The following is a 24,982-nucleotide window of genomic DNA, read 5'->3' on the forward strand; positions in this document are numbered from 1 at the left end:
AGCGCAGCGCCCCCTCTGGCCGGGCCTGGGGAAAAGCACACCCAGCGGGGAGAAACTACAACTCCCAGAAACGCCCGCGCCGCACACGCTCACGCGCACGCGCACAACCCGCACTCGCCTTCAACGGCCAATCCGATTGGGCGGCCCGCGGCCCCGCCTCCCGGGCCAATCGCGTGCGAGGATACTGCAGCCGGCGTTGGGATTAAAGGCTTTCAATTCCCCCCTCCCCCCTCCCCCCTCCCCCCACCCCCCGTCAACCGCTCCGGGATGGGGACCAGCGGTAGCACCAGGCGTGTGTCCTTCGGCACAGACAATCAGGAACGGGTGACTGTCTTACAGGGAATGAGGGTGAGTGAGGGAGAGGGGAGAGAGAGAAGGGGAGAGAGAGAAGGGGAGGGGGGACGGTAAATGGGAATGGGGTAAAGGGGGCGGAGAGAGGGGTAAATGGGCGGAGGGGGTAAATGGGCAGAAGGATAAAGGGGTAAATGGGGTAACGAGGGGAAGTGGTAATGGGGTAAATTGGGAATGGGTAAAGGGGGTAAATGGGGTCAAGTAGGGAGGTAATGGGGTTGAGGGGGTAAATTGGGTTTGAGGTAAAGAGGGTAAATGGGGTAACTGAGTGGTAATGGAATAAATGTGGAGGGGTAAATGGGGATGAGGTAAGGGGGTATAGGGGAAAAAGGGGATATGAGGAGAGGTAAATTGGGGGAGGGGGTAAATTGGGAGAGGGATAAATGGGTAACTAGGGAAAGTGGTAATGGGGTAAATGGGCAAGGGGTAAATGGGGATGAGGTATAGGGGAAAAGGGGATAAGAGGAGAGGGGTAAATGGGCAGGGGGGTATATTGGGAGTGGGATAAAGGTGGTAAATAGGGAAAGTGGTAATGGGGTAAATGGAGAAGGGATAAATGGGCAGAGAGGGTAAATGGGATTAAATAGGGAGGTAATGGGGTTAAGGGGGTAAATTGGGTTTGAGGTAAAGAGGGTAAATGGGATAACTGGGGAGAGTGGTAATGGGATAAATGGGGAGGGGTAAATGGGGATGAGGTAAGGTGGGTATAGGGGAAAAGGGGACATGGGAGGGGGGTAAATGGGCAGAGGGGGTAAATTGGGAGTGGGATCAAGGGGGTTAATGGGGAATGGTTAAGGTGGTAAATGGGAATGGGGTAAATGGGGAGAGGGATAAAGGGTGTAAGTGTGGGAGGTAGTAAACTGCAAATGGGAGAGCGGTAAAGAGGGCAAAACAATAAGAAATAGGAGCAGGAGTAGGCTGTTCAGCTCGTCTAGCCTGCTCCACTATTCATCAAGATCAAGGCTGATCCAACATTCCTCACGTCCACTTTCCTGCCCTTTCCCTGTAACCCTCGATTCCCTTACTGATCAAAAGTCTATCCATCTCAACTTTAAATACACACAAAGACTCTGTACCCCACTGCTGTGGCAAGGAGTTTCAAACACTTTCGACCCCCAGAGAAGAAATTCTTCCTCATGTCAGCCTTAAATTTATTCTGAGACTATGCCATCTGGTCCTACACTCTCCTCTGAGGGGAAACCTCTCTCAGCATTTACCACGTCAAACCCCTTACAAATCTTATATATTTCAATGGGAGCCCACTCATTCTTCGAAATTCCAATGAGTAGAGTCCCAGCTGTTTAACTTTTCCTCATGAGACAATCCCTCCATACCGGGATCATTCTCGTGAACCTTCTCTGAACTGCTTCCAGTGAAATAATATCTTTCCTTAAATAGGGGAACCAAAATTGCTTCCAGTGCTCCACATGTGGGCTCACCAGTACCTTGTAAAGTTGCAGCCAGACTTCCCTAAGCTTGTAGTCTGACTACTTTGAAATAAGATAAAAGCAAAATACTTTGGATGCTGGAATCTGAAACAAGAACAGAAAATGCTGGAAAATCTCAGCAGATCTGACGGCATCTGTGGAGAAAGGATAGAGCCAACATTTCAAATCTGGATGATTCAATCCAAACTCAGAACGTTGGTTCTGCCAGCACCTGTGGAGAGAGAACAGACCGGCTGAGATTTTCCAGCATTTTCTGTTTTTTCTTGCCCCTAGATTACAAGGGCTGACATTCCATTAGCCTCCCTGATTACCTGCTGCAGCTGTGTGCTAGCTTTCTGTGTCTCGTGCACCTGTAACCCAAGTGCCTTTGTGTTGCAGTTTTCTGCAAGTTTTTCTCCATTTAAATAATACTCTGTTCTTTTATTCTCCCTTCCAAAAGGAACAACTTCACATTTTCCCACTTTACACTCCATTTGGCAACTTTTTACTCACTCACTTAACCTATCAATATCTCATTACAAACTGATTCATAGAATCATGGAATTCCTACAGTGCAGAAGGAGGCCATTTGGCCCATCAAGTGTGCACCAAAAACAATCCCACCCAGGGCCTATTGCCGTAATTCCACATGTTTACCCCACTAATCCTTCTAAGCTACGCATCCTGGGATGCTAAGGGGCATTTTAGCATGACCATTACACCTAACCTGCACATCTTTGGACTGTGGGAGGAATCCAGAACACCTGAAGGAAACCCACGCAGATACAGGGAGAACATGCAAACTCTGCACAGACAGTGAACCAAGCTGGGAATCGAACCCAGTTCCGTGGAGCTGTGAGGCAGCAGTGCTAACTACTGTGCCACGGTGCCATTGTTTGTATCTCTCTCGCAACTTGCCTTTCAACCTATTTTTGTGTTTTCTGCAAATTTGGCTTTAGTATATTCGCTTCTTTCCTCCCAAGTCATTTAAATATCTTGTAAGTAGTTGTGGTCCCAGCACTGATCCTTGTGGAACCTCACTGGTTACGGGTTGTGAACCTGAAAGATAACTCCTTAATCCCACTCGCTGTGTCCTGCCCATTAGCCAATTCTCTATCCATGCCAATATACTATCTGCAACACCGTAAGTCGAAATCCAACACATCTACTGGTTACTCTCCATCCACTTTGGTTGAGACTTCCTCGAAAAACTCTAATAAATTCGTCAGATACAATTTCCCTTTCAGAAAGCTGATTCTGATTGATAAATGTGCTGCTATTACTTCCTTAATAATTAATTCCAACATTTTTCCAACAATCGATGTTAGACTAATTGCCTTACTCTTACCTGCCTTTGGCCTCTCTCTTTTGAACAGGGGTGTCATGTTCGCAGTTTTCCAATCCTCCGGTACTTCTCCAGAGGGGTGGGTAGATGGACGGTGGGAGGGAGAGGGATGGGTAAGGGAGTGGGGTGGGGGAAGGAGTAGGGAGGAGGTGTGGGTGGGGGAAGGAGTAGGGAGGAGGTGTGGGTGGGGGAAGGAGTAGGGAGGAGGTGTGGGTGGGAGAAGGAGTAGGGAGGAGGTGTGGATGGGAGAGTGGGGTGGATGGGGGGAGAGGGGTGAGTGTGGGGGGTTATGTAGAGGGAGTTGCAGGTGTGTGGGATGGAGTGGGCAGAGGAGTGGTGGGATACTGGGAGATTGATGGGCGGGGCGGGGGGAAGAAGATGCGGGATGGGGAAGTTGGGGTTTGGGATGTTGGGAAGCAGTGGAGGCTCTGGGTTGCTGGAATGGGGGTTGTTGAGATGGGATTTTTGGAAATGAGAGTGGGTGTAGAAGATTGGTGGAGTGTCGGGGAGAGGTTGGTGGAAGTGGCTGGGGGAGGGGTGTGGAGAGGGTGGTGTGTCGATGCGGATAGGGAGCAGAGAGATGTTGGACAAGTGAGGGAGGTATCAGTGGAGGGTGAGAGTGGGTGGGTGAATACCTTACGGATCTGGGGTTTAAGGATCGGGGTCTGATCCCCAGGGTTGGGGGATCAAGTCTTTGTCATCCAGGTTTGTGACTATTGGGTAAACAGGAAAAAGAAGCAAGCGAATCATAATGTGTGAGATAGTACTACTTCATGGTTATTTACCCGCTGTCCAGCACAGAAGGTCAGCATTTTGAGCTTTAGTAGATGTATCCTTTATTTGGTATAATATCACCCTCCCCACCCTGTCTCAAAACATTCCACCTTGTTATAACAAGGATAAACAGAGGAATTCTGTATTCCTCACAATTCTTGCTTTGATAATGAGTGGACATAAGATTTAGCATAACTTTTACTAATTACAAGAATCAAACATGATATAGTATAAACCTTAACAGCTAGCTGTCTATGAGGTTCCAAGTCAAACAACACCCTACAAACATACACCCCTTTCAAGACTTGGGACAAAAAGCAAGTATGCTCATGTGATGCTGCATTTTGCAGCTGTGAATTGGTCCTTTGAATGTTGGATTAAAATTTCTTCCAGTCTTGGAACTTTCCAAAAAGCCTCTGGAGAAAAAAGAGAGACACACACACTGCCCGCTTCCACCAGCTTCCAACAGCAACTCACAGACAGCAGAATTTCCAACTCCAGAGAGAGGGGAAAACAAGAGCCCATTGCTTTCTGTCTCAAAATCGAAGCAGCATCTGAGAAAAATGAAACTAAAACCTTGGACTTTTCTGCAAGGAAAAAACTGTCCCCAGGCATCATGTGATATGTCAATCATACCCCACCCAGCAACTCCAAAAGGCTCATAATACCTCAGGACACTGCATTAGTCCAGATTAAAATTAAACCTGATGTCCATTGTGTTCCATCTTTAGCCCCATTAATCATGTACCTTCGCTGATTCCTATTGAGTGGTACTCTGTTACTGACTGTCAGGGTGTAGGCAGCTGTACACCCTGCACCATTTCCCCTAATTTGCAAATCACTCAGTGCTCAGATGCACTGGGTTACACTGCAGCAGGAGTTGCTATCTGCAGAAGACAAGAGAGGAGAATATGCTGCAGAGGAGAACTCTCAGGAGATATTCCCTGATAGAATCGTGCTGGCAGAGTAAAGAGTCATATACCCAAGGTGCTGGCATTTTTTTGAATAACGAATGAGATATTCAATTATAGGTTCCATCAGAGATGTAGACTGTTTTATTACTTTCACAATCACTCTGATCTGATCATCCTGTGTGAGGTTAATGTTATTTAAAACTCATTGTTTTTGACAGTTGACAGGGAAAAATTGCACCACACTGTTCGTAGTGAAAATTAAATTAAACTGATCTGTCTTCTTAAAAACTCAAGGTGAGCTTTTTGAAACTTAGAGACATGTGAGTGACTGTCACTGTCTCTAAGTTGTGTGTTATTGTCATTACTCGGTTTTCTTTCTCCTCTTCCAGTTTTCCCCTTGCTCTGTTCTCTCGCGAGCATGCTGAATTTGCTGAGCTCTTTTTCTGTGCTGGTTTCTGTCAAGTTCACTTGGCATCATTCGTGAGCTGGGACACTGCTCCCGTCTCCTGTCAACCGAGTGTATCCCCCGGAGAAGGGAGAACACTCTGCTTTTGATAAGCCTGGAGCAATTTGTAGCACCTACACTCTGCTGATTCTTCCACATCCTCTAAACCCTCCCAGGCATTAAAGATGAAAGGAAAAGGAACTTGCATTTATATGGCACCTTTCACAACCTTGAGACTTTGCAACAGTGACTGCACTTCGTTGTCCAAAAATGTGCAGGTTAGGTGAATTGGTCATGCTAAATTCTCCCTCAGTGTACCCAAACAGGTGCTGGAGTGTGGCGACTAGGAGATTTTCACAGTAACTTCATTACAGTGTGAATATAAACCTACTTCTAACAAATAAATAAATAAAATCGTTTATAATGTAAGAAACATGGCAGCCAATTTGTCCACAACAAGCTCTCACAAGCACGCAAGGTGATAAATGACCAGGTTTACCAGACTGATTCCGGGGATGGCAGGACTGATGTATGAAGAGATATTGACTAGGTTAGGATTGTCTTCACTGGAGTTCAAACAAATGAGGTGAGATCTCATAGAGACTTCTAAAATTGTAACAGGATTAGACAGAGTAGATGCAGGGAGGATGTTCCTGATGGTGGGAGAGTCCAGAACCAGGGGTCACAGCCTGGGGATTCAGGATAGACCATTTAGGACAGAGGTGAACCTGTGGAATTCATTACCACAGGAAGTAGTTGATGCCAAAGCACTGAACGTATTCAAGAGGCAACTGGATATAGCATTAACAAATGGGATCAAAGATTATGGGAGTAAAAGCAGGATTAGGCTATTGAGTTGGATGATCAGCCATGATCGTAATGAATGGCAGAGCAGGCTCGAAGGGTCAAATGGCCTCCTCCTGTTCCTGCTTTCTATGTTTGTATAATCTGTCTTGATGACATTGGTTGAGGGACAGATGTCAGCCACAGCACTGGGGTGCAATTGCCATTGCCAATTATTTGCACGTACTGTAACTCAGACCTAAGTTTGAATCCAGAACCAGCCTCATGGCAGTTCTAAGTTTTGTCCACCGTGTGCTGAACCAGCATTTGCACTTGTGGTCCAGGCTGGCAGATAAAACACTTCGGTGAGATTCCAGAAGGCTGCCCATGCCTGCGCTGTTGCTGTTTTTCCTCCACTCTGTGTAACTGAAGGAGTGTTACAAGTGAAACATTAAATGGAAGCCTGACCTGATAGTTCTGCTCAGCCTTTGAAACAGGAAACAAGTTCTTCCTGCCTGATGTTCGTTCCTTGACCAACATCATCAAAACTGACAACCTGGCCATTCAACTCGTGGCTTTTTGTGAGATGTTCCTTTGCGCTTATTGGTTGGTGTGTTTCCCTACATAACAACAGTAACTGCACTTGAGTAATTCGCTGTCTGTGAATTGCTTTGGGAAATTTCTAAGAGGTACCGTGGGTGACACAGCAGCTAGGAAAGTGGAACTGAGCCACTTCAGATCAGCCATGATCTTACTGAATGGCGGGGCAGGCTCGAAGGGCTAGATGGTCTACTCCTACTCCTATTTCTTATGCTCTTAGTTAGCACTGCTGCTTCACAGCACCAGGGACCCAGGTTCAATTTTGGCTTTGGGAGATTGTGTAGTTTGCACATTCTCCCCGTGTCTGCGTAGGTTTCCTCTGGGTGCTCCGGTTGATTTGATTTATTATTGTCACATGTATTAACATACAATGAAAAGTATTGTTTCTTGCGCGCTATACAGACAAAACATACTGTTCATAGAGAAAGAAATGAGAGAGTGCAGAATGTAGTGTTACAGTCATAGCTAGGGTGTAGAGAAACATCAACTTAATGCAAAGTAGGTCCATTCAAAAGTCTGGCAGCAGCAGGGAAGAAGCTGTCTTTGAGTCAGTTGGTACGTGGCCTCAGACTTTTGTATCTTTTTCCTGACAGAAGAAACTGGAAGAGAGAATGTCCGGGGTGCTTGGGATCCTTAATTATACTGGCTGCTTTGCCGAGGCAGCAGGAAGTATAGACAGTCAGTGGATGGGAGACTGGTTTGAGTGATGGATTGGGCTACATTCATGACCATTTCTGGTTCCTTGTGGTCTTGGGCAGAGCAGGAGCCATACCAAGCTGTGATACAACCGGAAAGGATGCTTTCTATGGTGCACCTGTAAAGATTGCCTCCCAGAGTCCAAAGATGCACGGGTTAGGTGGATTGGCCATGCTAAATTGCCACTTTAGTGTTGGGGGATTAGCAGGGTAAATGCATGGGGTTATATGAATAGGGCCTGGGTGGAATTGTGGTCAGTACAGACTCGATGGACCGAATGGCCTACTTCTATCCTGTCGGGATTCTATGATAGGAAGCAACAGAAATACAAATGCAGATTTCTTTCTGTAGCCAAAAACCATTGAAGCCATTTCTCTCTCTCAGGTACACTGAGCCTTTGGAGATTGAAACTGATTTTAATTTTGCAAAATGTTGAAATTTTAGATACTCAGTCAAAATACCCTCTTTCGTTGTCCCAATCAAAGTTGCTAAGTTCGCGATGAATGCTCATGCAAAGAATGTCACAGCTTTACTAAATGTATTTCTTCACAGCTGTCTGAAAACCTTGTCTCACGAATGAAGGATCTTCCTCAACCATCATCAAAGCCATCAAACTCTGTCCCTGCAGGTATGTGAATGGCTGGTAGAAAGTGGTACTGATGTCAAACATTCTTTTGAAAAGTTAATAATGGGATTGCTGCCGTTGCTTCAGTGGAAAATTAAAGACCTTACTGCACTATTTGAAAAGCAAAATAAATTCTACTAGCTCAAGGCCAACATCTTTCACTTAACTAACACATTAATACCATCTCTTGCACCACTCTTGATCATGCTTTGCTAATGCTAATTGATTAGTTGGTCAGATTTGCCATTGTGCCATTGTTACTATGGGATTTTGTGATGGAGAGAATAGTTGCCATGTTCGTCTCAAAGGTTTCAGAGTAATTCATTGGATAAAATGTGCTTTGATGAATAGAAGAAAAATCTTGCATTGATATAGCACCTGTCATGACCTCAGGACATCTAAGTGTCGGGGATCTGGGTTCGATCCCATCCTCAAATTGAGTTTGCACTTTCTCGCCATGTTGGTGTGGGTTTCCTCCAGGTGCTCTGGTTTCCTCCCACAGGTTAAGTGGATTGGCCATGCTAAATTGCCCCTTAATGTCCAAAGATGTGCAGGTTAGGTGGATTGGCCATGGTAAGTTGCCCCTTAGTGTCCAGAGATGCGCAGGTTAGGAGGATTAAAGGGATAAGTACGTGGTGTTACGGGGATAGGGCGGTAGGGTGGGCCTGGGTAAGACTCACATTGTGCCGGTGAGTTGGTGCAGACTCGATGGGCTGAATGGCCTCCTGCTCTGTATGGCAGTTACTGCTGCAATGTAGGAAATGCTGCAGCCAATTTTTTTGCACAGCAAGGTCCCAGTGACAGCAGAGGGGTAATGCCTAAATCATTTGTTTCAGTAAATTTCATAGAATCATAGAATCCCTAGAGTGCAGACAGAGGCCATTCGGCCCATCAAGCCTGCACTGACAATAATCCCACTCGGGCCCTACGCCCGTAATCACCCTGCTAATCTTCCTGACACAAAAGGGCAACTTAGCATAGCCTTTCCACCTAACCTGCACATCTTTAGATCTCTTACCATTTAAGAAATCCTTTGCATACCTGTTCCTCCTTCGAAAATGGATAACCTCTCAGTTTTCAACAGTGGTTTGTACTGCTGCCTCCCAGTGCCAAGGACCTGGGTCCAATTCCCAGCTTGGGTCACTGTACGGAGTCCACACTTTCTCCCCGTGGCTATAAGGATTTCCTCTGCGTGCTCCGGTTTCCTCCCACAGTCTGAAAGACATGCTGGGTAGCATTGATCATGCTAAATTCTCCCTCAGTGTACCCGAACAGGCACCGGAGTGTGGCAACTAGGAGATTTTCACAATAACTTTTGTTGCAGTGTTAATGCAAGCCAACTTGTGACACTAACAAATAAACTTAAGCTTAGAGTCCATCATGGGGAGATGATGGCCTCGTGGTATTGCTAGACTATTAATCCAGAAATTCAGCTAATGTTCTGGGGACCCAGGTTCGAATCCCGCAACGGCAGATGGTGGAACTTGAATTCAATAAAAAAAATCTGGAATTAAGAATCTACTGATGACCATGAAACCATTGATTGTTGGAAAAACCTATCTGGTCCACTGATGTCCTTTAGGGAAGGAAATCTGCTACCCTTACCCAGTCTGGCCAACATGTGACTTCAGAGCCACAGCAATATGTGGACTCTCAACTGTCCTCGGACAACAAAGGATGGGCAATAAATGCTGGCCAGCCAGCGACGCCTATGTCCCATGAATGAATTTTAAAAAAAAAACTTCCATGTTTTTGATCAGACTCACTCAGTCTGTCCAAATCCTCATGAAGTAACTTTGTGTCTTCCTCACAACTCCCATTCGCACCTAGCTTTGGATCATTTTGGTTGAGGAAGTAGGACATTGGAGAGAACTCCCCAGCCCTTCGAATATTCTGACTTGAGAGGGCAGAGGGGGTCTCATAATTTGAAAGAGACCTCTGATAATGCTACACTCCTTCAGTCCTGCACTGTGGTGTCAGCTCAGGTTCTGCGATCGAGTGTCTGGAGTGGGACTTGAGCCCACTGCCTCCTGACCCAGAGATGAGAGTGCTCAGCTGTCACCTTTAGGCAAAGGGATGATATGAACGTTAAGTCTTTATCACACAAGGTGCTGATCGCTACAATATTACAAGTATTGAGGTCAGCAGTTGTGGGTCAGAAGATAGAGAAATCATGGGATAAAGCAGATCGGAAGCACGAACATGGATTTCTAGATGCATGTTATTACTTTTCTGAATAGAACGCTCTGCGTAAAGAAAAGCTTTCTGTGAACAGGAAATGAAACATTTCTCAGTAGACTCCCAAAATTAAATCTACAATCTCTTCCAGATCCTACATTATGAGTAAACCCATCAGATAGCAGACTGAATGCAGCTTCAGCAATATCGCGACACGGGAAAACATTTTTCCACACAGTGAATTGCGATGTGGAATCCATTATCTAAAAAAGCAGTGGAAGCAGATTCAGCAATAACATTTAGTGGAGAATTAGATAAGTACGTGAAGGCGGAAAATGTTCACAAGGCTATGAGGACAGAGCAGGCTTGCTCTACCAAAGAGCTAGCACAAGTGTGACAGGCTGAATGTTAGCATGTATCATTCCATAACTGTCTCCTGCTATCACTCAGGGTATTAGGATGTGGACATGACAAATGGAGATTTAGAATAGAATAGAATAGAATCCATATCGTGCAAAATGAGGCCATTCGGCCCATCCAGCCTGCACCAACAACAATTCCATCCAGGCCCTATCCCCATAACCCCACGTAGTGTCAGGATGACTAGAAAGGAAAATAAGGGGCAATTTAGCAACCCATTTAGCCAATCAATCCAACCCACACATGTTTGGACTGTGGGAGGAAACCGGAGTACTTGGAGGAAACCAATGCAGAGAAGGGGAGAACATGCAAACTTCACACAGACTGTGAACCAAGGCTGGAATTGAACCTGGGTCCCTGGCGCTATGAGGCAGCAGTGCTAACCACTATGCCATGTTGTTGCCCCATAATTTATCTTGTATAGTTTGGAAATTTAAATTGAAAATAGAAGCTATACGTTTGATTTGATTTATTATTGTCACGTGTTGGTATACAGTGAGAAGTATTGTTTCTAGTGCACAAAATAGACAAAGAGAAGGAAAGGAGAGAGTGCAGAAGTTAGTGTTGCAGTCATAACTAGAGTATAGAGAAAGATCAACTTAATGTGAGGTAGGTCCATTCAAAAGTGACGGCAGTAGGGAAGAAACTGTTCTTGAGTCAACTGGTACGTGACTTCAAACTTTTGTATCTTTTTCCTGATGGAAGAAAATGCAAGAGAGAATGTCCGGGGTGCATGGGGTCCTTAATTATGTTGGCTGCTTTTCCAAGGTAGTGGAAAGTGTAGTTTTGAAATGGAGGCCTACAGGCAAATTGTTTATGGGACCTGGCTGGATTTATTAATCTGGAGACAGGGGCATTGTTCTAGGCGCTAATTAAATTGTATTTGATCAAGCACTGTCTGGAGCTTGGAAATCAGACAACACAACCCCTCTTGTTCATCATCATTCGATGCAATAATTTGCACCATTGTGCCTGTTTAATCAGGAGTGATTAACAGGTCTGAATTCAGCACAGTTTGGACTGGTTCAGTACTAGGGAATTCTGAATAGACTTAGTTCTGGCAGCAAACCTGAACTTTGTGGAATAAACTGGGATTTGCCAAGGCCACATACTATTTCTCATTTGGAAGGTCTGCCAGGAGGCAAACCTCATGAGCTTGTTGAAAAATATTGTTGGTTTTGGACGCTTTAAGAAACATGTTCTTGACATTATACCTTAACCCCTTATGGCCTAATCTCAATTTAATTGCATTTCCATACTGTGCTTATTTAGCAAATTGTTGAAAATGTTTGGAAGACTAAAGCCATCATTTTTAGCAGCTGTCACAAGCTATGTACCTTATGCTACTGATTACATCTCGTTCCCCTTCCCAGCCACTGTCTAAGATTGAGCCAGATTGTTCACCACCTTGTCATCCCTGAGATGTGCTTCAGATTCCACGGGTAGTAATTAATCCAGGTGACAGAATCTCTCTTGCTGTTGGAGAGCCACTGAGAACCTCATGTCGCACCTTTTGGGGAAAGCCCACCGTATTATCTGCAATTCAGGCAGTTAGGTGACCAGCAGTGGATCTTCCCAATGATCAAGGACCCCATGGACAAAGGTCCTGCGTGTCCTCCTTAGAGCTGCTGTCCGCAGAGAAAACAACAGCTTTCCATTGCAGGCAATGCCAGCAGGAGTGGCAGCAGCTACCAATAATACAACCCCAGAGGAAAGGATCAGCAAGGGACCTAGGTTACAGATGAGTGAGGTGGGGTGGGTCTCAAGGCTGGGAAGGGGGTTCAGCATCAAGGGCAAGGGTGTGGTTTACAGAGGTATCCTCTCTTTCTGATGTCAGTCCCTTGATCAGGCACTGAGTGTGCTTTTCGAGCTCTCCCCAGCTTGCTGCTGCCCCAAAACAGTCTGGGGTGGGAAGGCTTATGACCAGCCTTCTTGTCCAACCACTCGTGCTGTATTCATGAGCCTTCCCAATCTGGACCTTTATTGGAGCAAAGGCTCCATCCAAAAGCACGCACTTGTTCAATTAAATACTTTGTCTCCAAACTCACCTCATGGAGGGCACTAAATTTCCCCCCTCGTCCACTTCATTGTAAAGACTTCTTATTTCCATCTTTGTAATATCACCCATCTCTACCCTTTGTTTCCTTGCTGAACAGCCATCCCATTCTGTAAGCTACATCCCATCTATCAACTAAGTCCCATACATCCCTTTGCTGATCCACGTTGTTTGCTGGTCTCACAACAACTCAAATTTAAAATTTTCATCTTCAAGTTAAAATGCCTTCAGGGCCTTGGTCTTCCTTATCCCCTTTAGTCTTTTGCGTGCTATGGGTGTCGCTGGCATGACCAGCATTTGTTACACATCCCTAATTTCATTTGCTAGGCTATTTCTGAGGGTGGTTAAGAGGCGATCTAAAGTCATGCCCAGGCCAGACAAGGTAAGAATGGCAGATCATCTTCTCTAAAAGGCAGTAGTGGATTTTATAGATTTTTACAACAATCAATAACAGCTGTCATGTTCAGCTACACTGAATCCAGCTTTATATTTCCAGATTTATTAATTGAATTTAAATTCCAGCACCTGCCTTACAGGGATTTGAACCCATATCCCCAGAGCATCAGCCTGAGTCACCTGGTGGCACAGTGGTAAGCACTGCTGGCTCACAGCTCCAGGGACCTGGGTTCAATTCCAGCATCGGATTACTGTCTGTGTGGTGTTTGCATGTTCTCCCAGCATCTGTGCGGGTTTCCTCCGGGTGCTCTGCTTTCCTTTCATAGTCAGAAAATGTGTGGGTTACATGGGTAGGCCGTGTTAAATTGCCCCTTAATGTTGGGGGGGAATTCATGGGGGTACGGGAGCAGGGCCTGGGTGGGATTGTTGTCGGTGCGGACTCGATGGGCCACATGGCATTCTATGATTAATTACTAGTCCGGTAACATTTCCATCACACCACTTTCTCAGTTTCCTGTCTGTAATCTGTTCCAGCTGTATAATCTTCCAGAAAGTCTATGCTGCAGCTGTGTACCTTATGTAGCACACATTCCAAATTTGTCCTTGTGTCTTCAGCTGTCTTTTCCATGAGCTCTGAGCGTTTCCATCTCACTGTCCTTTTAAGACTCGTTTCAATCCACTCCTTTCATAAAACTTTTAATCATCACCTTCTGATAACTATCATCAGTATGCTCTTCTCATAGAATCCCTACAGTGCAGAAGCAGACCATTCAGCCCATCAAATCTACACTGACTCTCCGAAAAATCATCTAACCCAGGTCCTATTCCCGCATATTTACCCCACTAACCTACAAATCTTGGGACACTAAGGGGCAATTTAGCATGGCCAATCCATGTAACCTGCACATCTTTTGGACTGTGGGAGGAAATCGCAGCACCCGGAGAAAATCCACTCAGGCACTGTGCTAACTCCACAGACCCTCAAAGCTAAAGTCATACCTGGGTTCCTGGTGCTGTGAGGCAGCAATGCTAACCACTGTGCCACTATACTAGTAGGAAGGAGAGGGGAAGTGAAATTATGAGTAAAAGGACAATTTAACACTTAAAAAAGACAAGTACCTACATATAGTACATATATAATATTTGTTTTTCAATCTGAAATTACGAAATTTTTTCGACTGCAACAGTTTCTGGATACAAAATAGTTTGTGAGTTTCATAGGATCGACTTTATTATAGTTTGCAAACCAGGAATGTTATTACTGAGACTGTTTATTGGTTTCCATATTCACAGGACTTGATCAACAAGAGGGCGATAGTGTGACACTGAAACATTCCAGTACTGAAGAGCAGCTGTACAGGAGGTGAGACATACTTGCTGAAATAATCTCTTCTTTCTGAAACACTCCCCCGATGCTTAACTCCGATCAATAGAACTTTATAGTGTCAGACAATTACTCTCCTGTTGTGTTGCTCACAGATAGCACAGCAATCATAGAATCATAAAAACCCGACAGTGCAGAAGGAGACTATTTGGCCCATTGGGTCTGCACCGACCACAATCCCACCCAGGCCTTACCTCCATATCCCTACATATTTACCCACTAATCTCTCTAACCTACACGTCTCACGACTTCAAGGGGCAATTTTTAGCATGGCAATCAACCTAACCCGCACATCTTTGCACTGTGGGAGGAAATTGGAGTACCCAGAGGAAACCCCTGCAGACACGAGGAGAATGTGCAAACTCCACACTCACAGTGACTCAAGCCAGGAATTGAACCCAGGTCCCTGGAGCTGTGAAGCAGCAGTGCTAACCACTGTGCTACCGTGCTGTCCTAAATCTTTCTAATAACAGACTTGAATAGTGAAAAATATTAAATCAGACAGAAATGGTATTCTGTAATGAGAAGCACGTTGCCCTGGATGGATGTAAATGATCCCAAGGCAGCATCGGAAGAGAAACTGTGAAATTCTCCTGGTATCCTGGCCAACATTTTCCCTCAATCAATACCCAAGATAATAATAATCTGATCTGATCATTTATTCAATTATTGTTTGTAGGAGCATGATGTGCACAAATTGGCTGCTGTGTTTACCACATTAGGAAAGTGATAACACCTCAAGAAGAAAAAGTAATTATTTGGCTGTGAAGCAATTTGCAACCTCCTGAGCCTTAAATACAAGTTATTTTTTCTTAGAAAGATCTGTGTATCAATTTGGGAAAATAATTAAAATGATGTAATTATTAATTATTACAAATTTAATTCACTATTTATTTGTTCACTCACAGGATGTGGTGAAACCAGCATTTACCATTCATTTCTAATTGCCCTCAAAATGCGTCTGAATGATATACAGTTAAAAGTCAACCATGTTACAGTGGCTAGGGAGTCACAGGCCACACTCGGGAAAGCAGATTTCCTTCCTTAAAAGGCATTACTGAACCAGATGTGTTTTTACAACAATTCAGTAGTTTCACAATCAGAGTTATGGGTACTGGCTATTTTTTTGTCATAGAATCCCTACAATACAGAAGGAGGCCATTCGGCCCATCAAGTCTGTACTGCCCACAATCCTACCCAGGCCCTATTTCTGTCGCCCTGCTACTACTACTGCTACCCCTACCACCTAGTGGAATATTCTCTGTAAACATATTTCTTCTCGAATACTACCCTGCCAATCCCTTGACACTAGGGTCAATTTAGCATGGCCAATCCATTTAACTGCACGTCTTTGGACTGTGGGAAGAAACTGGAGCACCCAGAGAGAACCAACACAGATATGGATGGAACGTGCAAACTCCACACGAGGCTGGGATTGAACCTGGGTCCCTGGCGCTGTGAGGCAGCAGTACTATCCACTATGTCACCGTGCTGCCCTTAACTGAATTTAGTTTAATTTAATCAGCATCTGTGGTGTGATTTGAACTGGATTACTAGAGTCCAGGCCTCTTGGATTAGTGGTCCAGTAAAACAGTCACAATGTTACCGCATCCTGTAGTAAAATTAAAATGTTTAGTAGCCTAGTTAATTGATCAGGTTCCATAGATTTTCATTCAGGTCTCTAAATTACTGGGTGGCACGCTGACACAGTGATTAGCCATGCTGCTTTACAGCGCCAGGGACCTGAGTTCGATGTGGCTTGGGTCACAGTCTGTGTGGACTCTGCACATTCTCCCGGTATCTGCGTGGGTTTTGCCCCAAGTGCTCCAGTGCTGGTTAGGTGCATTGGCCATGCTAAATTCTCCCTCAATGTATCCAAACAGGCACCGGAGTGTGACGAGTAGGGGGTTTTCACAGCAACTTGATTGCAGTCTTAATGTAAGCCGACTTGTGACACTAATAAATACAATAAACTAAACGGTTGCTGTCATGTGCTGAATCCTGTGGGACAGCGACTTGCATTTATTTGGCATTTTCCACCTTTTCTTTTAAGAGATGATTCACTTGGTGTAAGGAAAGAAAGGGACGCCAGATTGATAAGTGATTAGAAGGGATGACAAAAGCGCAAGCAGAATTGTAACCATTTTGTTCAGCCAGCACATCGCCGAGGGAAAAAGAAGTTAATTGGTTAGGGTGCCGCTGAGAGTAAAGTTGAATGCACACATGCAGCTGGGTGAAGCAGCACCAAAGGCTATTCAATGAATAAGGTCATGTTAAATTTGCAAGGTCCCTTTTGAGGGGCTGTGGGCTGTGCCAAAATAACGTACTGCTGCAGTGGGCAGTGCTCGTCCAGGGTTTAGTTTTGAATAGAGCAGGCGCAGTTTCTCTCTGTATGTCAGCGCATTATACCTATCCCAGTAGCTCTCGTTGTTATCAAAACAAAATGAGGGGCGATCTTACAGAAATGTACAAGATTATGAAGGGAATAGATAAGATAGAAGCAGGGAAGCTGTTCACACTGGCAGGTGAAACTAGAACTAGGGGGCATGACCTCAAAATAAGGGGAACAAACTTAGCACTGAGTTGAGGAGGAACTTCTTCACCCAAAGTGTTGTGAATCTGTGGAACTCTCTGTCCGGTGAAGCAGTTGAGGCTATCTCATTGAATGTCTTTAAGGCAAGGATAGGTATATTTTTGAACAGTAAAGGAATTAAGGGTTATGGTGAGCGGGAGGTTAAGTGGAGCTGAGTCCACAAAAAGATCAACCATGATCTTATTGAAGCAGGCTTGAGGGGCCAGATGGCCTACTCCTGCTCCTACTTCTTATGTTCTTATATGCTTATGAAATGGCCAGACTTCCCCAAATTAATATTCTATAATCTTGAAAATTATAATACAAGGACAAGATCTATCATTGTTTGCAATTCACAAGGGTGGTGCTGTGGTTAGCACTGCTGCCTCACAGTACCAGGGACCCGGGTTTCATTCCGGCCTTGGGTGATACTGTGGAATTTACATGTTCTCCCCGTATCTCTGTGGGCTTCCTCTGGGTGCTCAGTTTCCTCCCACACTCCAAAGAAGTGTGGGTTAAGTTACTTGATGGTAAATTGCCCCTTAATGTCAGGGGAACTAGCAGGGTAGATACATGAGGTCAAGGGGGGATGAGGCCTGGGTGGATGTTGCAGGCTCAATGGGCTGAATGGCCTCCTTGTGTACTGTCAGGATTCTATGATAACTAACACTAAGATTGGAGGAGTGCAATGTGGTTATTTGTAAAATGGTGCTCATGTCAGAATCATTAACACTTTGACAGTATTTTACCCTGTTGGAATATGAAAATGGCTGAAGGATTAAACAGTTACTATATTGTGACTGCAGCCTTGCTAACTCTGAGATTTTAGGCTTACAGAAGAACCCATTTAGATCAAAGTTTACTACACATTTGGAGCCATCATAAACTTTGATTGCTGGTCTGTGTTCAGTTGACTAGAGACACTACAATTGACCTTGACACTTCTGGGCCAGGGAGAGGTGGCCAAGGATGTTAGCAAAAGGTTTCCATTTCCCTTTGCTATCGTGGTGAGCCCTGTCTGGGATGTCCCCAGAGGATCTCACAGCTGTTGAATGAAGACAAAAATGGGCTTGCCTGTTTATTGGGGTCACCTAGCCTGCCAACACTTGCTGTCAAGCTCTACGTAAAGAATAGGTATCTGGCAAAAGAATACCATTCCCTTAAAGAAACAGAGAAGAGCCAAAGATGCAGAATCCTTTATTTTTTTTTAAAAGGGACTTTTTTTTGGTGTTTGGTAGTGCATCCAACAAATGAATGTCTGAATTTAGTTGTGTGTAATTATTAAATTTCACTGCTGGCTGCCTGTGACTTTGCTTTTTATGGTACTGCCTGTTTGGTTCCCGTTCTGATTTTCGCCCCTTGAGGGCTGCAACAATTGTTCATTAGGAGAAACAAAGTCAGAATATTCAGCTCCTGTGCGTGTTTTTGTTTTAATGTGTTTGTTATTCCTTAATACATACCTCATAGCAATTTAATTTCCAAGTCTCCTTGTTATAATAATGTGCAATGAACAGAGGCTTTGCCAGAGAAATAGGTTTCAAGCATTTTATCCCCTCCAAGGAAATCAAATTCTGCTCTTCTAATGCACATTCTATTATTTTCTAACCTCCAGAAACAGAGGGAATACGTGAGCCAGGACATCTGAAAATGAAAACACAAAAGGTTGGAAATACACAGCAGGTTTGTTAGCATATGAAAGAGAGATTCATGTTTTAGGTGAAGAGAAAAGCACGATTATCAGAACTGGGGTTCTGATGGGGGACTTTATCCTAAACCTCAATTTGCCCTCCCCTCTTTCACATGCTGACTTATTTCACTCTGTGCATTTCAACCTCTTATATTTCTAACTGCTTAGGATGCAAACCTGGCATTTCTAACAGTAAATTGGGTGATATACTGCCTTATAGCAATGGGAATATTATACCATGTAATGCATAAAATGTATTCTGCTGTAATTGTGGAGCTGTGCTTAAGAAAACTTGGAACATTACAGCGCAGTAGAGGCCCTTCGGCCCTCGATGTTGCGCTGACCAGTGGAACCAATCTAATGACCCGCTAACCTAAAGTATTGTAATATTATCCATATGCCTATCCAATGACCATTTGAATTCTCTTAAAGATGGCGAGTCCACTATTGCTGCAGGCAGGGCATTCCATGCCCTTACCACCCTCTGAGTAAAGAACCTACCTTTGACATCTGTCCTATATTTATCACCCCTCAATTTAAAGCTATGCCCCCTCATGTTAGCCATCACCATCTGAGGGAAAAGGCTCTCGCTGTCTACCCTATCTAATGCTCTGATCATCTTGTATGCTTCAATTAAGTCACCTCTTAACCTTCTTCTCTCTCACAAAAACAACCTCAAGTCCCTCAGCATTTCTTCATAAGACCTTCCCACCATACCAGGCAACATCCTGGTAAATCTCCTCTGCACCCTTTCCAGTGCTTCCACATCTTTCCTATAATGCGGCGACCAGAACTGTACGCAATATTCCAAGTGCGGCAGCACCAGAGTTTTGTACAGCTGCAACATGATCTCATGGCTCCAAAACTCAATCTCTCTACCAATAAAAGCTAACACACCGTACGCCTTCTTAACAACCCTATCAACCTGGGTGCCAACTTTCAGGGATCTATGCACATGGACACCGAGATCTCTCTGCTCATCCACACTACCAAGAGTCTTTCCATTAGCCCAATACTCTGTAATCCTGTTAGTCCTTCCAAAGTGAATCACCTCTTTCCACATTAAACTCCATTTAATCCTAAGAACATAAGAAATAGGAGCAGGAGTAGGCCATCCAGCCCTTCGAGCCTGCCCCGCCATTCAATAAGATCATGGCTGATCTGTCGCTGCTCAGTTCCACTTTCCCGCCCTCTCCCCATAACCCTTAATCCCCTCTCCTATCAAAAACCCATCAACCCGCGTCTTAAAAATATTTAGCGAGGCAGCCTCCACCACTTCAACGGGCAGAGAATTCCAGAGATTCACCACCCTTTGAGTGAAGAAGTTCCTCCTCAACTCCGTTCTAAACCGCCCCCCTTTTATCTTGAGGCTGTGCCCCCTAGTCCTATTGTCTTTTTTGAGCGGGAAGAGTCTTTCCACCTCTATCCTATCCATCCCATTCATCATCTTATACGTCTCAATGAGATCTCCCCTCATTCTTCTAAACTCTAACGAGTACAAGCCCAGTTTATTCAGCCTCTCCTCATAGCTCAACCCCCTCAACTCCGGTATCAGCCTAGTAAACCTCCTCTGCACTCCCTCCAAGGCCAAAATATCTTTGCGCAGGTGCGGCGCCCAAAAATGCACACAGTACTCCAGTTGCGGCCTCACCAATGCCCTATACAGCTGCAGCAAGACCTCCCTACTTTTATATTCAATCCCCCTCGCTATGAAGGCCAGCATCCCATTCGCCTTCCTGACCACCTGCTGCACCTGCAAGCTGGGTTTTTGCGACTCATGCACAAGGACCCCGAGGTCCCTCTGCACCGTCGCCTGCTGCAGTTTTTCGCCTCGTAAGTAATAGTCCTTCCTACCAAAGTGGACCACCTCACACTTGCCAACATTAAATTCCATTTGCCATTTCCTGGCCCATTCGCCCAGCCTATCTAGATCCTTCTGCAGACTCTCCACACCCTCCGCACAATTTGCAGTTCCCCAATCTTGGTGTCATCAGCAAATTTCGACACTCTACACTCGGTTCCCTCCTCCAGATCATCTATATAAATGGTAAAAAGCTGAGGCCCCAGCACCGACCCCTGGGGCACTCCACTAGTCACCATCCGCCAATCCGAATAGCACCCGTTGACCCCCACTCTCTGCCTCCTATTTGACAACCAATCCTCTATCCACGCTAACACCCTACCCCCAACTCCATGTCCCTCGACCTTCTGCAATAACCTCTTGTGAGGCACTTTGTCAAACGCTTTCTGAAAATCTAGAAAGACCACATCCACCGGCTCTCCTCTATCCACCGCCCTAGACACATCCTCATAGAACTCCAGTAAATTTGTCAGACACGACTTCCCTTTAATGAAACCATGCTGCGTCTGCTCTATCAAGCAATTCCCTTCAAGATGCCTCGCAATTTCCTCCTTAATGACAGATTCTAACATTTTACCTACCACAGATGTTAAACTAACCGGCCTATAATTCCCCGCCTTTTGCCTGGCACCCTTCTTAAACAACGGCGTAACATTAGCCGTTTTCCAATCATCCGGCACTTCCCCGGAATCCAGCGACGTTTGGAAAATAACCACCAAGGCATCCACTATCACCTCCGCCATTTCTTTCAGAACCCTCGGATGCATTCCATCCGGTCCTGGGGACTTGTCCACAATCAGCCCCTCCAGTCTGTCGAGCACCGCCTTTCTAGTAACAGTAATGTCATTAAGACCCTCCAGTCCTACCACCTTTCTATCGCTAACACCCGGCAAATTATTCACGTCCTCCTCTGTGAAGACAGAAACAAAAAAGTTATTCAATACCTTAGCCATATCCCCATCCCCTACCACTAGGTCCCCTTTCTCATCCTCTAAAGGACCAACATTCACCCTAGCCAGCCTCTTCCTTTTTATATATTTATAAAAACTCTTGCCAGCCTTTTTTATATTAAGCGCTAGCCCAGCTTCATAGTTTCTCCTACCCTTCCTCATCAACTTCTTTGTCAATCTTTGTTGACATTTAAACCTCTCCCAATCCTCTTCTCGCCCACTACTCTTAGCTACTCTAAATTCCTCCGCTTTTTGTTTAACACTTTCCTTCACCTCCTTTGTTATCCACGGCTTATTACCTCTCCTCCTACTATCCTTTTTGACCATCGGAATAAATTTCCGTTGAGCACCAAGAAAGATCTCCTTAAAGATCCTCCACTGCTCCTTAACAGACCCTCCCTCCAACGCGCTCTCCCAGTCCACATTCGCCAATTCTTCTCTCATCCTACCGTATTTCCCTCTATTCAAACAAAGGACGCGTGTCCGGGAACCCACTTTCTCCTCCTCCATCTGCACCAGAAACTCCACCATACAATGATCACTCTCCCCAAGAGGATAAGGCGTTCTATAGGTATGTCAAGAACAGAAGGTTGGTTAGGGCAAGATTAGGGCCAGTTACAGACAGTAGAGGGAAGTTGTGTGTGGAACCGGAAGAGATTGGTGAGGCATTGAACCAATATTTCACTTCGGTGTTCATGCAGGGGGACATGAATATCGCTGAGGAGGACACTGGGTTGCAGGGGTGTAAAATAGACAGTATTGCAGTTGATAAGGGGGATGTGCTGGATATTCTAGAGGGTTTGAAAATAGATAAGTCCCCTGGTCCAGATGGGATTTACCCTAGGATTCTCTGGGAGGCAAGAGAGTTGATTGCAGAGCCTTTGGCTCTGATCTTCAGGTCGTCGTTGGTCTCTGGTATAGTACCGGAAGATTGGAGGATAGCAAATGTTGTCCCATTGTTTAAGAAGGGGAACAGAGACTTCCCCGGGAATTATAGACCGGTGAGTCTTACTTCTGTTGTGGGCAAGGTTTTAGAAAAAATTATTAGGGAGAGGATTTATAGTTATTTATAGAGTAATGAATTGATTGGAGATAGTCAGCATGGTTTTGTAGCGGGTAGGTCGTGCCTTACTAACCTTATTGAGTTTTTTGAGAAAGTGACCAAAGAGGCGGATGGGGGTAAGGCAGTTGACGTGGTATATATGGATTTTAGTAAGGCGTTTGATAAGGTTCACCATGGTAGGCTTCTGCAGAAAATGCAGATGTATGGGATTGAGGGTAATCTAGGAAATTGGATCAGGAATTGGCTATCAGATAGGAGACAGAGGGTGGTGGTTGATGGTAAATATTCGTCATGGAGTTCGGTTACGAGTGGTGTGCCTCAGGGATCTGTTTTGGGGCCACTGCTGTTTGTAATTTTTATTAATGATCTGGATGAGGGTATAGCTGGGTGGATTAGTAAATTTGCTGATGACACCAAAGTCGGAGGTGTGGTAGATTGTGAGGAAGGGTGTCATAGTTTGCAGGGAGACTTAGGTTGCAGAGCTGGGCCGAGAGGTGGTGGATGGAGTTTAATGCGGAGAAGTGTGAGGTGATTCACTTTGGTAGGAATAACAGATGTGTTGAGTATAGGGCTAACGGGAGGACTTTGAATAGTGTGGATGAACAGAGGGATCTAGGTGTATGTGTACATAGATCCCTGAAAGTTGGGAATCGAGTAGATAAGGTTGTTAAGAAGGCATACGGTGTCTTGGCGTTTATTGGTAGGGGGATTGAATTTAGGAGTCGCAGCGTCATGTTGCAACTGTACACAACTCTGGTGCGGCCGCACTTGGAGTATTGTGTGCAGTTCTGGTCCCCACATTACAGGAAGGATGTGGAGGCTTTGGAGAGGGTGCAGAGGAGATTTACCAGGATGTTGCCTGGTATGGAGGGGAGGTCCTATGAGGAGAGACTGAGGGATTTGGGGTTGTTTTCGCTAGAAAGAAGGCGGCTAAGAGGGGATCTTATTGAAACATATAAGATGATTAGAGGTTTAGATAGGGTGGATAGTGATAGCCTTTTTCCTCGGATGGAGAAAGCTAGCACGAGGGGGCATGGCTTTAAATTAAGGGGGGGTAGTTATAGGACGGATGTCAGGGGTAAGTTCTTTACCCAGAGGGTGGTGAGGGATTGGAATGCCCTGCCTGCTTCAGTTGTAAATGCGCCTAGTTTGGTGGCGTTTAAGAGATCCGTGGATAGGTTTATGGACGAAAAGGGATTGGTTTAGATTAGTGGGTCATTGTTTTTTTTTAACTGGTCGGCGCAACATCGTGGGCCGAAGGGCCTGTTCTGCGCTGTAATGTTCTATGTTCTATGTTCTATTTGTTACCTCTCAGCCCAGCTCTGCAGCATATCTATGTCCCTCTGCAAACTGTAACATCCATCCGCACTGTCCACAACTCCTCCGACTTTAGTGTCATCTGCAAATTTACTAAACCATCCTTCTACACCCTCATCTAAGTCATTTATAAAAATGACAAACAGCAGTGGCCCCAAAACAGATACCTGCGGTACACCACTAGTAATTGAACTCCAGGTTGAATATTCCCCATCAACCACCACCCTCTGTCTTCTTTCAACTAGCCAATTCCTGATCCAAATCCCATGCATCCATATTTTTTGCAGTAGCTTACCATGGAGAACCTTATCAAACCCTTTACTGAAATCCATATACACCACATCAACTGCTTTACCCTTATCCACCTCTTTGGTCACCTTCACAAAGAACTCAATAAAGTTTGTAAGGCACGACCTACCCTTCACAAAACCGTGTTGAATATTCCTAATCAAATTATTTCTCTCTAGATGATTATAAATCCTATCCCTTATAATCCTTTCCAAAACTTTGCCAGCACAGAAGTAAGGCTCACCAGTCTATAATTCCCAGGATGGTCTCTACTCCCCTTCTTGAACAAGGGGACAACATTTGCTATCCTCCAGTCTTCTGGCACTATACCTGTAGACAATGATGACATAAAGATCAAAGCCAAAGGCTCTGCAATCTCCTCCCTGGCCTCCCAGAGAATCCTAGGATAAATCCCATCCAGCCCAGGGGACTTATCTATTTTCATGCTTTCTAGAATTGCTAACACCTCGTCCTTATGAACCTCAATCCCGTCTAGTCCAGAAGCCTAAATCTTGTCGACTACATTGATGTTTTCCTGTGTGAATACTGATGAAAAATATTCATTTAGTGCCTCTCCTATCTCTTCAGACTCCACACACAACTTCCCACTACTGTCCTTGACTGGCCCTAATCTTACCCTAGTCATTCTTTTATTCCTGATATACCTATAGAAAGCTTTAGGTTTTCCTTTATCCTACCTGCCAAAGACTTCTCATGTCCTCTTTTGGCTCTTCTTAACTCTTTCTTTAGGTCCTTCCTGCTAACTTGTAAGTCTCCAATGCCCTAACTGAGTCTTCACGTCTCAGCCTCAACTTCTGCGCATTGCGTGTTCTCCTCGTGCCTGCATAGG

The 24,982-nt window shown here is 45.0% G+C and overlaps 1 protein-coding gene across 1 annotated transcript in view; it reads left to right on the top strand.

Moving 5' to 3' along the window:
• Positions 1-252: 252 nt before the first annotated feature.
• The window catches only part of LOC145341307 (MICOS complex subunit mic25-like), a 426,042-nt gene continuing 401,312 nt past the window's right edge, over positions 253-24,982 (top strand). Inside the window, exons 1-3 of the mRNA XM_080186227.1 lie at positions 253-348; positions 7,888-7,963; positions 14,304-14,373. Of these exons, the coding sequence (XP_080042353.1) occupies positions 268-348; positions 7,888-7,963; positions 14,304-14,373 (227 nt within the window). The 5' untranslated portion in view covers positions 253-267. The remainder of the gene's footprint in view (positions 349-7,887; positions 7,964-14,303; positions 14,374-24,982) is intronic.

This window comes from Carcharhinus amblyrhynchos, chromosome 3 (genome assembly GCF_965287045.1).
Source record: "Carcharhinus amblyrhynchos chromosome 3, sCarAmb.v2.hapA, whole genome shotgun sequence".
Lineage (NCBI taxonomy): Eukaryota > Metazoa > Chordata > Chondrichthyes > Carcharhiniformes > Carcharhinidae > Carcharhinus > Carcharhinus amblyrhynchos.